We start from the raw sequence: 13,213 nt of genomic DNA on the forward strand, positions 1-13,213 counted from the left end.
AGTGTAACCAAATGAGTATTTTAATGTAAACTACAGTATTCTGTAGAATTAACTATAGTGAATTAATTAACTGTAAAACGGTTTAAAACTAAATAGTATGCAGGAATTTTCCTACAGTGTACTAGTACATACTATATATACTACAGTATGTTTTCCTGTGGGTTGTAACATTAAAAAACATATTTTGTACAGAAAAGCCAATTGCGGTATCAGTCACGTTATTGTACGACTTCTATGACAATTCATCAGATTATTTACACACTCAGTTTTCATTCTTGTGAGAGAATTTCTTTCTGTTATTCATATTTGTATGAAACCGCAGCAGCAGGCTTTATGTGCAGTTTGTGTGTTTTCGACATATATGTGCTGATCGCTTTTAACATTACAGTGCGTTTCTCTCTTTGTGTTTCAACATCCGGGTTTCCCTGCTGCGAAATTCCCATTCCTACTACCGCCACGGTCGAGCTCGTGAATATTTATCAGCTCGTGCTGACATCGCCTGGCAACCTTCTGGGAGCGTCTATTCACGTCATCAGCCTGACTTGAGCCCGACCAATCACGCTGCGCGACTTGTCGAGCCTCACGAATATTCACGAGCTGGACCTTCGCCGTAGTGCGTCTGGTAAAGCGGTTTTCCTGCTGGCTGTTTCGCTCGCTCGCTGAAGCCATTTTGGACTCAGTTCAGTTCTGTGTGCGGTAGAATCGTAGCACGTCCAGCCGTTCTCACACTGCACGGGCTAAAGATCCACGCGTGGAGAGATTGTGCGTGATAATCCGTGCGGTTTAATGCTGGAATCCACACGTCAGGCGTTTGGATGGGAATATCCGCTTTTCCCGATGGATTTTCCATGTGTTAAAGTTTGATCAGAGGAGTGGACATCAGGCCGACGGTCACTCACTCGCGTGCGTGCGTGCGTGCGTGCGTGTATGTGTGTGTGTCTGTGTTTGCATGCATGCATGTACGTACGTGTGTTTGTCGTTTTAAATGTTTGCGAGGCAGAAGAGACTGAACGGGAGAACATCTGGAGTGTTTCTGAGGATTTAGAGGAATATGTTCGCTTCCCGGATCACTTTTGCACTTCTTCTGGGAACTTTGTGTGCAGGTGAGTCGCGTAATCAACATCTCATCAAAACTCTAAATATTGATCACAAAAGTGACATTTGCTTTATGGTTTGCTGATTTGCTTTGGGCGAATAGCCTTGTTACAGTTCGAGCATTTACCGTTACATGGTTACGTTTCCAACATTTGATGTTACATTTTAACATGTAATGTCACATTGTTGCATTTCATCGTGTGATCGTAACATGCATGAGCGTCAGATTGATCATTTCTGCATGGGTTGTGATGGGTTTTATTGTTTTAATTAGTCTCTGCTGTCAGTGTCGATTCATCAGAGTTAGTTTGGAATAGATCAGCTTGTGATAAATAACATTCATGGAAAACATCTTTTCTCAGTGTTTATGGATGTGAATGAGTGTTGTAGTGATCAGATTCATTCAGAAACATTCTGTCATATCAGGACAGTGAGTGTGTTTGTGTATTCAGATTTCATCATCAGTCACACAGTTACATTCATGAATCCTGACAAATGATGACGTTTCTGTGATTCTTCTGTAAATGGCTTTCTTTGCGATTCTGTATGTGTGGTTTTATGTGCTTGTATATGTGATAAGTAAAATGCACTGGTTGTCATTGATTTCTCTTGTGCTTGGAATATTTTGATATTTAGTATTTTAATATCGACTCAGACTGTGACTTGTATATACCTGTAAGCTGTCCTATATTCTTCAGATGAAGGCTTTAGGATGCTTTGTTGTGTTGTGTGAGTTTGGGGGGGGGTCTATAGAGCTCAATAACATCATTTTACACTCATCATAAACAGTGTCACTGTGAGATGTGCTGTCTCTTCAGTGACGGCCGATGTGTCAGAGAAATGAGATTTGAATCATGTTTAGTCTTGCTACTGCTGTCCTCCGTGTTTTCCTGAAGTCGTCTTAACTCTGACTTGTTCTTGTTTGACTTGTTCTTGTTTTCATAGCCTGAAAACTTGAGTCTATACTTCATGATAGTTGTTTGAAAAAAGCCTTTATTCTGGTGTTTTGCTTTTGTGTTTCATATGTGATTCTGATAGAAAACACTGCAGATGTGAACTTAAACATCACACGCACGCTTTGTCTTTCAGAAGTTCACTGTGATTTTAGTTTTATTGTGACATGACAAAAGAAGTTCAAGTTAAGTGCGTAAGGGAAAGTGAGTTTATATCTCTCATTTTAATTGTTTTTATAATATCATTTCAGACTGAACACCAGAAGTTTTAGTTACTGTTTTATTGTTGTACTTTCTGGTCATTTCACTTCACGTCTGATACTTCTTCGTTTAAAAAAACAATATCTTGGAAAGAGCGACTGATTTTGCTGTTTTACTCTTAGTTTTATTGCGGTACAAATATGAAATCCGTACAACAATCTCTTGAAAATTTTTTACTTAATAGATTTTAATTCAATAACATTGAATACAACATTTTAGATGATGATTATGATGATTGTTGCATTGTGACACAATTGTGGTAATTTGGCACAAGCAAGAATAATAAATAAAAAAGAATAATACGAACATATCTGCAAAGAATTTTCATATGTTGCTATTTATTATATGGCATTTCATTTTCTAATTGAATCAAACAAAGAGAATCCATTGAGAAAGAGGCAATAAAAAATAATACGAAATGAAATTGTAAAGTGCCATCATACATGATGATGATCAAGATTATGCACATTTCAATAAACATGAAACTATTGAATGGATTGAATCCATTTCTTTTTTACACATGTTTTTGGTGGGTTATTAAATGCTTTTGCAGTGCTGTGAGACGGCCGTGAAACTTGACGTTTGGCCATTGTGTTGTATTGAACATTCCAAGATTCCCGGGCTGAGACAAAGGTGCTTTAAAAAGCAGCGCAGGCCGGTGGAACACAGTTCAGGCGGTGGAAACAAATGACTCTGAATTGTTTCTCTCTGTAGAGCAGAATTGATATCTGCCGACCTTTCCTACACATCTACTGCTTGTGTGTGAGATCTGTGTGTTTCTCCTGATGTCTTCCATGTAGTTTAGCTGCGTGTGTGTGTGCGTGTGTGTGTGTGTGTGTGTGTCTGTGTGTGTTCATGTTTGTATATCCCGGTGGGGACCTAAACCTGAATACACACCAGCTCATGGGGACTCATGTCACTGTGGGGACCAAAATTGAGGTCCTCATGGGCACAAAAGCTAATAAATTGTACAGAATAATATTTTTTACAAATCTAAAAATGCAAAAAGTGTTCTATGATCTTTAGGTTTAGGGATAGGGTTAGGGATAGGGGATAGAATATACAGTTTGTACAGTATAAAAACATTACGCCTATGGACTGTCCCCACGGGGATAGTCAACCAAAGCCTGTGTGCGTGTGTGTGTGCGTGTGTGTGCGTGTGTGTGTGTGTTCACAGGGTCTGCCCTGTGGAGCGGCGGGGTGGAATTCCTCTCTGGGCTGAAAACAGCCACTGTATAGTCCAGCACAGACCAACACTTTCCAGAATCATCTGCAGCTGTGCTTTACAATCTCTCTGGTCGTGTATAATGTCTCTTTTCTCAGGTCAGATGAGATCAATGATGAGTGTTAAAGAAAGAAAGACATTCTGTGCTTCTCCAGGAGCAGAGATGAGAAGGGCTGATCTGCAGGGATATATGACTGTTTGCATGTTGTGTTATGGATGCAGCCTGCAGCACATGGGTGGGGGGCTGGGCGAGTGTGTGTGTGGGGGGGGCTCTGTGGGAAATGGGGGATGGGGCGCCTTAAGCAAGAGCTGGAATTTAAAGAAACAGTACATATTTTTTTGTAGTTACCTGTTAAATTAAGCATCACTATGTTTACCATCGTCATTATTATTAGTATTAATAGTTTAGATTAGAGGGTTGTTCTCTAGGTTTTAAAATCTCCTACGATTATGGAATTTGGCTGACGATTAATTGTCTATGAAATAATGGTGATTATGATTTTTGTCACAATCGAGCAGCCCTACTGGAGAGTGACCTTAACAGAAGACTTGAGCGCTAAAACTAGATATGAGAGTCTCGCTGTGTAGATGCAGCAAGTCTGGAAACTAAAGGTTAAACAAAAGGAAACACCACTCAAATGATGGAGAAACGTCATTTGAATGTGACAGTGAGTGCAGATCAAGGACAGCAGATGTAAAATGCAACAGATACTGCAGATCAGCCTTGTGTCGTTATCTGAAATAGTTGCGATGAGACGGTTATTTAATAATTGTGACAGCCCTACTCATAGACATTGACAGAGGAACTTGAGCTGATTGTACAGATCCCATTTGATCGATTACAATTGACTTTCTCTGTGGATGTGGAGCATCGTGGAAGTCATGAATGAGCAGCGCTCTCCTCGCTTTCATGCTCATCTCCTCCACATTTCTCAAATCTGAGTGATGAACAAAATAACGTTCAGATCTTTGACTGCTGAGTTTATGACCCGTAATGCACAGGAGAAAGTCATGTCGGGCTGTTTCTATGCAGAAGAGAGAGGTTTATTTCTTGATCTTACAGGTGATATACTGTACAGTGTTTGCAGGAGTTGATTCATTTAGACCTAGCTTTAGTTTGTGAGGTTTGTGTTGCTGGGGCCTTGAAAGAGTTCTGCTCGCTGTATGATCATTTGTGTCGGATTCTTTGTGGGGAAATTCAGTATCGTGCGTCTCTAGTTAATATCATTTTGGATGGAAGCGTTTCTTCGACAGCACGTGTGAACTTTATTTTTCGTAGCCTTTGGTAATAATCTGTCCGTTCTATCCAAATCGGTCTGTCGCTTTGGATAAAAGCGTCTGCTAAATGTGAATGTTCTCTTTATTTATTGTAATTTATTTTATTGAACTCTTGTTTGTTACATTGACATCTTGCTACGTGTCAAGTCCTTGTTTTATGTTTATATTGTGTAATATTTGTGTGCGGTTTGAATAGAATGTATTTGTTCATAGCTTTGAAGCACCTTGTTATCTGAAGTTTATCACAAGGTGACATTTACAGACAATGATGCGAACTTTCTTCAGTAAGATGAAGTAAATAAACGTGTTGTTTTCTGTCAGTTGTGAATGTGATGTAAGTTCATCTTCTTCATGTTCTGTTGTGTGGGTGGTATATACACACACTAATGTACGAGGTTTGTTAACGTTGTGTTAGTTCTGATGGTGTTCTCTCTCTCTCTCTCTCTCTCTCTCTCTCTGTGTGTCATTTGTTTACTCTCACAGATAACTCTTATCTGGGCTCAGGCCACACGCAAACACAGATTTTTCTCAGGTGTTACCTCTCGCACGGGCCTCATTGTGCATCGGCCGTGCATCGTGGTTTTCTCGAGAGCTCCATGAAATGATTGGTTTGTGAATGTTTACGATTGACAGCCAGTGTTGTGTTGTCATTGAGACCTGGTTTTCTGAGCACATGTTAGCAGACACATGTATGCACTTTTTGCAGGGAAAAATGTCTGGAATACGGTACATCAAGCTAAACCTTCTACATGACAGTTGTGTGTACCTGTTCTGATTTTATTAGTAACAGAAGTTTCTTTTTCTGTCATGAAGAATAGCACAGAAAGGAGGTTGGACCCCATTGAACACACGATCGATAGCTCTTGTGTGAAGATTGCATGCATGTCTGCGTGCGTGTGTTGTCTTTGAAAGGCATTTGTTGTGGGTCTGGGCCCCGTCTGGCCGCTGCAGTGACCCCCCCGGTCTGTGTTCAGATATGTCCCGTGGGCTATTTGTTGTTCTCTGGTCTCATGCTGTGACGGTGCAGGGGTGAAGCGAGCCCGCTGGACACACAGAATACTGACGGCATCTTCGTCCAGAAGTGATGAGCTGGTGTAATGTTGTGTTAGTGTCCTGAAAAACTTCAGGGTTTGTGGGTGCGATGTTTTGAGCTTGTGCTTTCTTTAAAGTTTAAGGTGCGACCTTTATGAAAACTGTCAAGAAATTGTTCACGTCATCACACGAAGACATAAATTAAGTTGATAATGTGATTATTTCAAATGAAATCGAGCTCGTTTTGAAGATTTTCTGTAGCATTTTTAATAAAGTCACATTATGTGGAAACTTAATTTCTCCAAGGGCACATTTCACAGCCAGCTGTAAAAAGAGGAACAATATTTTTGGTGTCACTTTTATCCAGCCGATGAACAATAAACCATTTGACAGCCAATAAAATCCATTTGAATTTCAAGAGCTCACACATTTAACATAAGAAACTGCAGCGTGTGAGCTGCCATATTTAACCATAAATGGTGTTTTAAGGTCCATTATGAGTCCGAGCTGTTGCTGTTTTCCACCTGACAGAGCAGATTCATGAACAGAAGTCTGGCTCGGGTGTGGCTGAGATGGAAACGGGGCAGATGGAGGTGTTCTGTGGATAATCCTGACTCCCAGGCTCCTCTCATGACCTCTCCGTCTCCATCTTGACGTCCAGCTGTCGTCAGACATCAGCGGTTTGAAATGGTTCATGAGCAATTTTTTCAGAAGTCTATATGAAGAGTTTGGCTCCAAAATGAGATAAATTGTTCAAAAATCATGTTTTTTGATTGTGCCATTCCAATTAATACCAATCAAACTGCAGCTGGTTTAATTTGGACATTATTACTCAAAAAATACAGCTAACACAATAAAAACACGATAACATAATAATAAAAAACATGGTTTTGAAAAGAAAAAAACCGTGACAGAAAAGTTAGGACATAAAACGAGTCGAGTTGTATGAGTTTGCTAGAGTTAAATGAATGTGTGTTTTATTATGGGATTTATGTTGAATGATGTGATTTCAGTGAAGTGTGCAGTCATTGATGGAGCGATACTGTGTGAGAAGATGTGAGATGTTTTGTGGGGTGGCGGAGGTCACGCTTTTGTCATGGAAAACCCAGTCGTGACCACCTGCCACGAGGAGGCCCCGACAGCCACGGGTTCATGGGAAACTTCTTCCTAGAGCGCTGGCCTTTCTTAGCGTGACAATCCACTGGTTTGTTTATATTCCATTGTTAGACGGCGTCTGGCTCGTGAGCTTACATCTTCAAAGAGCAAAACATGACGGACATCATAAAAAGAGTCAAAAAACTGTCCGTTTACTCTCTTAACACAATCCCGGGTTGATTTACAAAATGTTTTTATGTGCGCTGGAAAAGCCAACCAATGAAATATCTCTGCGTTGTTTACGGTTGGTTAGATATTTCGATAATGTAAAATAACAAGGTTTTCTTTTATACTTTTTAAATCAATTTATTAATGTTTGATGGAGGACTTCATATATGAAACTCTACATGTCAGTCTGGATCCTGACCTACTTACAGACTCGTCTCACACACACAATCCCTCCGTCCGTCGGGGTTGGAACAAGGTTTTTAAAGCCAAACACATTTAAAGTGAATGAGGTGATTTTTCTTCAGTCTGACCGACCTCAGAATGCCTCTCGTCCTCAGAGCCGCCGGTTTCTCTTTTTTATTGCGATCAGACTTGATCGTTGTTATTGTTCGCTGTGGTTATGTGCTCGAGTTGTGGTTTGCATTTCATGCCAGCGGCTATAAATAGATTTTTGTAGGAGAACCTGAATGCGTGGCGATGTGGGTGAGGAAAAACCCTTTTTGTTGTCCAAATGGACGTCTGCCAAACGGCGGGCGAGTGTTTTTGGAGGTGATGGAGTGGAGAGATTGTTGTTTCTCTTTGTCTCGACTGAAAGAGAAGATTGTTTGTGTTGTCATCGTTCAGACGCTGTCTATGTTCATTCACACATCACCACACAAACGTCTGTTTACTGGGGATATGAAATGTATTTCACTAACCTTTACTTTTATTTTGTTGATGTTGTTTTTGCACCGTTTAAAGTAAACCAGAATTCAAATGTTTATAGACACCTGACAGAATCCTTCATGTGTTTAAAGATGATTTTCTGATGGCGGCGTCACATACCATAAAACAGTTGTAAGAGTTGAAATGGTTGATTGTGTGATGAGTGATGTATATGTCGGCATATGTCGACTCTGCAGATGCTCGTCTGGAGGTTGTATTATCATGTAAAACACTTGTCATATCGTCATTGGTCTTTGAGGTCATTATAGACGGTCGCGCAGACGTCTTTCTTTACACATGCAAATGCTCTTGTGGGATCACATATGTGTTTCGTAATGCAAAGAAAACGCCTCCTTTACTTTAAAAGCACAAAATGCATCTTGAGACTCTGATTCTCGGAACATCATATGGAAAATTAAACGCAAAAAATGTTATAAAGCTTCAGACATTTTTGTGTGTATGTATTTGCTTTGAATGATGTTTGATTCATAATCACACTTCATAATCCGTAGCAGAGGGAAATTCCAGTGGCTCTATAGATGTAGAGAAAGAGAAAAGGTTGAAGGCCTTGATCCACCTCCAGTCATTTCCAGTACATATGAAAGATTTATTTGTAATGTTTAATAGACACTAAGGTGAATCGGAGACGATGCTGATCAGTTTTGAACAGATTTTTTAATGAATCGTAAAAATGCTTTTCAGTGAAGTGAAGTTTAGAGCAATGTAAACCGTATGCTTTCTGTATTTTGTTTATATCGCAATATGCACATTTGCAATATCATGCAGCAGTACACGGTCAAAAATAAATACATCAGTAAAAATTCACTTTGATTTGTAGAAGAGGCGGTTTTAGAGTAGATTCAGTGTTAAAGGGATACTTCAGCCAAGAAACAACATTTCTAGGGATGTCCCGATCACACTGTTTGTGCCCCCGATCCGATCCGAGTCATTTTATTTTGAGGATCTGTCGATCCGAGCCCCGATCCGATACTTGTATTTTCCTAGCTCCAGGTATATTAAGGTTATTAAAATATTACTATTTAACACGCCAGCATACTGTAAATGATAGCCTAACATATTGTAGCAAACATAATGACTTCGAATTCGTCTCTTCAACTAATTCAACAAGCAGGATTAGATGAAACATTAAAATGGCCCTCTTTATCAATGAAGTATCGTTGAAATGCTTTTATTGCAGTTTGTCCTCATGAGACAGAATAACAGAGCTTCGTTCAACACTGCCTCCAAACTAAAACACACGACACAACACTTCAGGTTCACTCTGAGGAGAAAACAGCATCTCTGTCGTGTTAGCGGACAGCCGCTAATGCTTCTCATCTGTGTCATTAAGGTTGTTGTAAAGCTCCGGTGGAGCGCTGTATGAAGGATGAAATCAGACCTGTGTTCTCAGTCAACTGGCTGTAATCCCTCCACTTTTTTGAGGGTTTGGTATTTAATTGTTATTATTGAACGAAGCTCCGTTGCTAACGCCTAGTGGAATGCTTGCGCTGCAGACATACAAGCGGCTGTTCCGCTGCACGTTTCCACAGCTCGCGCTCTCCTTTACCAAACGAAACGATCGGGCAAAATATAGCCGACCCCGATCAGGTTAAAAAGGCCTTGATCGGCCCCCGGGACATCCCTAAAAATGTCCCCATGTTTTACTCGCCCTCAAGGCATCCTAACTGAATATGACTTTCTTCTTGAAGAATAATGCAGTCGGAGTTAAAACTTTCCCATTCCAAGCGGTAGAATGGGAGTGAATGGGGGGCAATTTTTTGAAGCTCCACAAAGTACATCCACCCATCAAAGAACGGCTCGACACGGCTCCGTGGTCTTAACAAGGGTCTTCTGAAGCCAATCCATGCGTTTGTTTAAGAGAAATATCCATATTGACAGCGCTATTAGTGTTAATGTCTAACTTCCCTCGGCTGCGCCTGAACCCGAGGCTTGTTTTTCCGGCAAATGAGGGTGATGAAAGCTCTCGGCAGAGGAGACGTATCCTATTGGAACAAAACAGAACTTACGACACGCCTGCGTTATTTGGCGGGGAGGGTTTAAGAGGATTTAAATGAAAATTCTGTCATCATTTACTCACCCTTTTATTATATTGTTCCAAACCTGTATACATTTCTTTGTTGTGCTGAACACAAAGGAAGATATTTGAAAGAATCTCATCCCTCATTTACTGCCATAGTAGGGTAAATAAATACTATCAGAGTCAATGGGGCATGAGATCTGTTTGGGTACTGACATTCTTCTAAATATCTTCCTTTGTGTTCAGAAATGTATTCAGGTTTGCAATCTGAGGTAAGGCTGAGTAAATGATGACAGAATTTACATTTTTGACTCAACTATCCCTTCAGTGGTCATGACATTGAACTTTATTTCAGATTTATTTCAGACTGAACACACATACTTTTGAGAAGATTGTGTTGAAACGTTGTGATCGGCCTTCTGCTAAACACTTTTTTACTGTCACGCACCAAATGATTTAAACATGCAGATTAGGACAGATGTTTGTGTTTTTTGCAATCATTCCAAGAATTTTAAAGGGACAGTTCACCACAAATAAAAACTCTCATTTCTATTCATCCTCATGTCATGTCAAACCTGTATGAGTTTCTTCAGCAAAACACAAAAGAAGATATTTTGAAGAATGTTGAGACACTTCTTTTGTGTTGTTTTTCCTGCTGTTATATCATTTATTTTCATTATGTCTACACTGTTCTATTCTAATGTGTCTATTGCTACAATAGTCTGCAGAAGAGGCACGGCAATGAAAAATGATTATTTTTCTTTGCATGTGGCAGACCGCTAATGTTTATAGATGAATAACTGCGGTGATTGGACACACACACACACATTCTTCTATCTTTATGTGTGATGGAAGAGGGATCTGTTGAGATAACAGTAATAAGCCGGATGTATGATGACCTTCTCATTTGTCTCAAACATCTGAATATCCTGAAGGATCAATTCCTCTTTGACCTGATTGTGCCTCCATCAGGCTGCGAGCTTCCAGAACGTCGACTGCGCCTCTCGTGAAGAACGGGATTTACAGGCACTGAAATGTCAGCGTTATAAAACAGTCCCAAGTCTTTCTTCTCCCAACAGAGTTCCCAAGATGCCCTTCTGCGTCTCGATAGTTTTTACGCTGTCTTGTGTGGATTTAAATCTCTTTTTTAGTGTTTTGAATGTGTTGAATGTTCACATCGTGAACGTCGATGTTCACTGTTAGTCGGCCGGTCCATGCAAGACTAGATCTAGTCATCTTCATACATTGAACATATTAGATGGACTGCTGGTTTAGAATAATAACACGTTTTTGTGTAGTTTATACAGACCTTTTTTGTGTATGATAGCAGAAGTCATCATTTGCTTTGTTTCTTTTCTTGATATGATGACTGTTGTGAAGAGTGTGTTAATACAGTGTGCAGCTGGAGTGAAGGGAACGCTGGAGAGACCGGTCATAGTGTGTGTGAATGGACTCATTCAGGGATGATACAGACCCGTGTGTGTGTGAGACAGACGCTGGTAATTAAGTTCTCATGTCTGTGTTGTTAATGGGCGGCTGTGATGAATGAATATAATGTTTAATGATGAAGAGTTGTGATGAGAACAAAGTCTCTGAGGTTATTAAAAGTCTCATTGTAGGTTTTTGGCTTCTCTTGTGATGTTTGCTTGTGTTGCTGTAACTGTGAGTCTCAGATTCACTTTGAAAAGTGTTTATGGGCTGTGTGATGTAAGGGCTGTCACGGTTATGAAATTTGGCTGACGATTAATTGTCTAATAAAGGATTAATTGTCTGTTTTAGAGCTTTGACTTTTAATTCTCATACATTTTTGATTCAGCGATTGAAACGACCATATTGTTCTGAATATAAGACTATGTTCTTTTTCTTGGAAATACATCAGAAAAAATTGGGTCATCATACTTGAGGTTTAGGCTTTTAGCTGTCAATAATACAACCACCAAATACTTGTAAATGAAGTAAATTGATCAGGAGTGAATTGAAGCCTCCATTAAAGTGCTATCAGTCATAGAAAAGCTTCTAGTCTGTTTTTTTCTCACTTGCAAGACTACAATCAAAGTTTACTTCTATGTTAATGAGATTTTGGTAGACTGGTTTTCACACTGAAATAATATTCAATTGTACTGCAGGTTATTTTTATGGTATATGCTTTAGTTTTTTTTTAAGTGATTGTGTTGTGGTGGTACATTTGACAAGTATTACCATGCTTTGGTTACAATATATACAATAAAATATGCAGATGCACTACAGCTCTCCCTAGTGTCTTCTATAGAGATGTGCAATAATTGCGATGATCTGAAACCTTCGCGATGAGGTCAAACAATCGCGATGAGACGATTATTTAATAATCCTGACAGCCCTAGATGTAACAGATTTTAATTTTAGATTGCAGTTTCTTCACAGACATGTGTAACATTGTTCCTAAAGTTTTGTGATTATTATAACTGTAGTCCTTCATTTTTGCCTCTCTATTGCCATCCCAACATGACATTTCAGATTACTTTATGTACTTCTCTTTACATGTTGAAATCAAATGATGTCAAACTGATGGTAAAATCAGAGCCAACATCTCAAACTGTCAATCATTTTCTTCATCAAGTTGACCGTTCAGGATGAGAGGACACTTTATTTCAACACTGATTTTTGATGTACTTGCCCAAAACTGTTTTATTTCTTTTTAATCCCTAAAAAGTCATAGATTTCTAGATTTCTCTTGCATTTAATAAATATTTGAATTCTAGTTGGCCCCCAGTGTTTGGATGAAGTTGTGGATTTCTTTGGTGAAAAAGTTTCACAGCAGATTTGAAGTACTATTTTGTGTAAGTTTACAGCCAGTACATGTCATCAGTATTTTGAATATTGTTTGAATAATTGTTTAAAGACATGCCATGGAGACCTAGTTCATATATGTGAGATGATGTGAAGTACAGCAGTGTTCTGTGGACTGTTGCTGTAAATGAACTCACTTTAATGACTCTTCCAGAAGTCTTGAGGTCAATCGTATGTGTCAAAATAAATGTCTGAATGTGTTTCATCTGTAAACAGGTTGACTCTCTCTCTCTCTCTCTCTCTCTCTGTTTGACCCTCCGCTTTTTCTTCTGTCATGACAGCACAAAGTCAGTCGCTAATTGGGATATTTCTGTTCGGCTGTCAGCAGAATTATTGCTGCTAAGTGTTAAAACTCCCACATATTTAATACAAACGCTTGCGTGCGTGCTTTTGAAGTTGATTTTCAGCACTGGGAGTTGATCATGTTTTGAGAATTCTTCAGGACGGAGTTTCAGAATGTAACCCGCCGTGAGGCCA

General features: G+C 39.5%; 1 protein-coding gene across 1 annotated transcript in view; it reads left to right on the plus strand.

Moving 5' to 3' along the window:
* Positions 1-626: 626 nt before the first annotated feature.
* acvr2ba (activin A receptor type 2Ba) overlaps positions 627-13,213 on the plus strand; it is a 71,730-nt gene continuing 59,143 nt past the window's right edge. Inside the window, exon 1 of the mRNA XM_057322758.1 lies at positions 627-1,103. Within this exon, the coding sequence (XP_057178741.1) occupies positions 1,052-1,103 (52 nt within the window). The 5' untranslated portion in view covers positions 627-1,051. The remainder of the gene's footprint in view (positions 1,104-13,213) is intronic.

Source organism: Triplophysa rosa, linkage group LG23 (assembly GCF_024868665.1).
Source record: "Triplophysa rosa linkage group LG23, Trosa_1v2, whole genome shotgun sequence".
Classification (NCBI taxonomy): Eukaryota; Metazoa; Chordata; class Actinopteri; order Cypriniformes; family Nemacheilidae; genus Triplophysa; species Triplophysa rosa.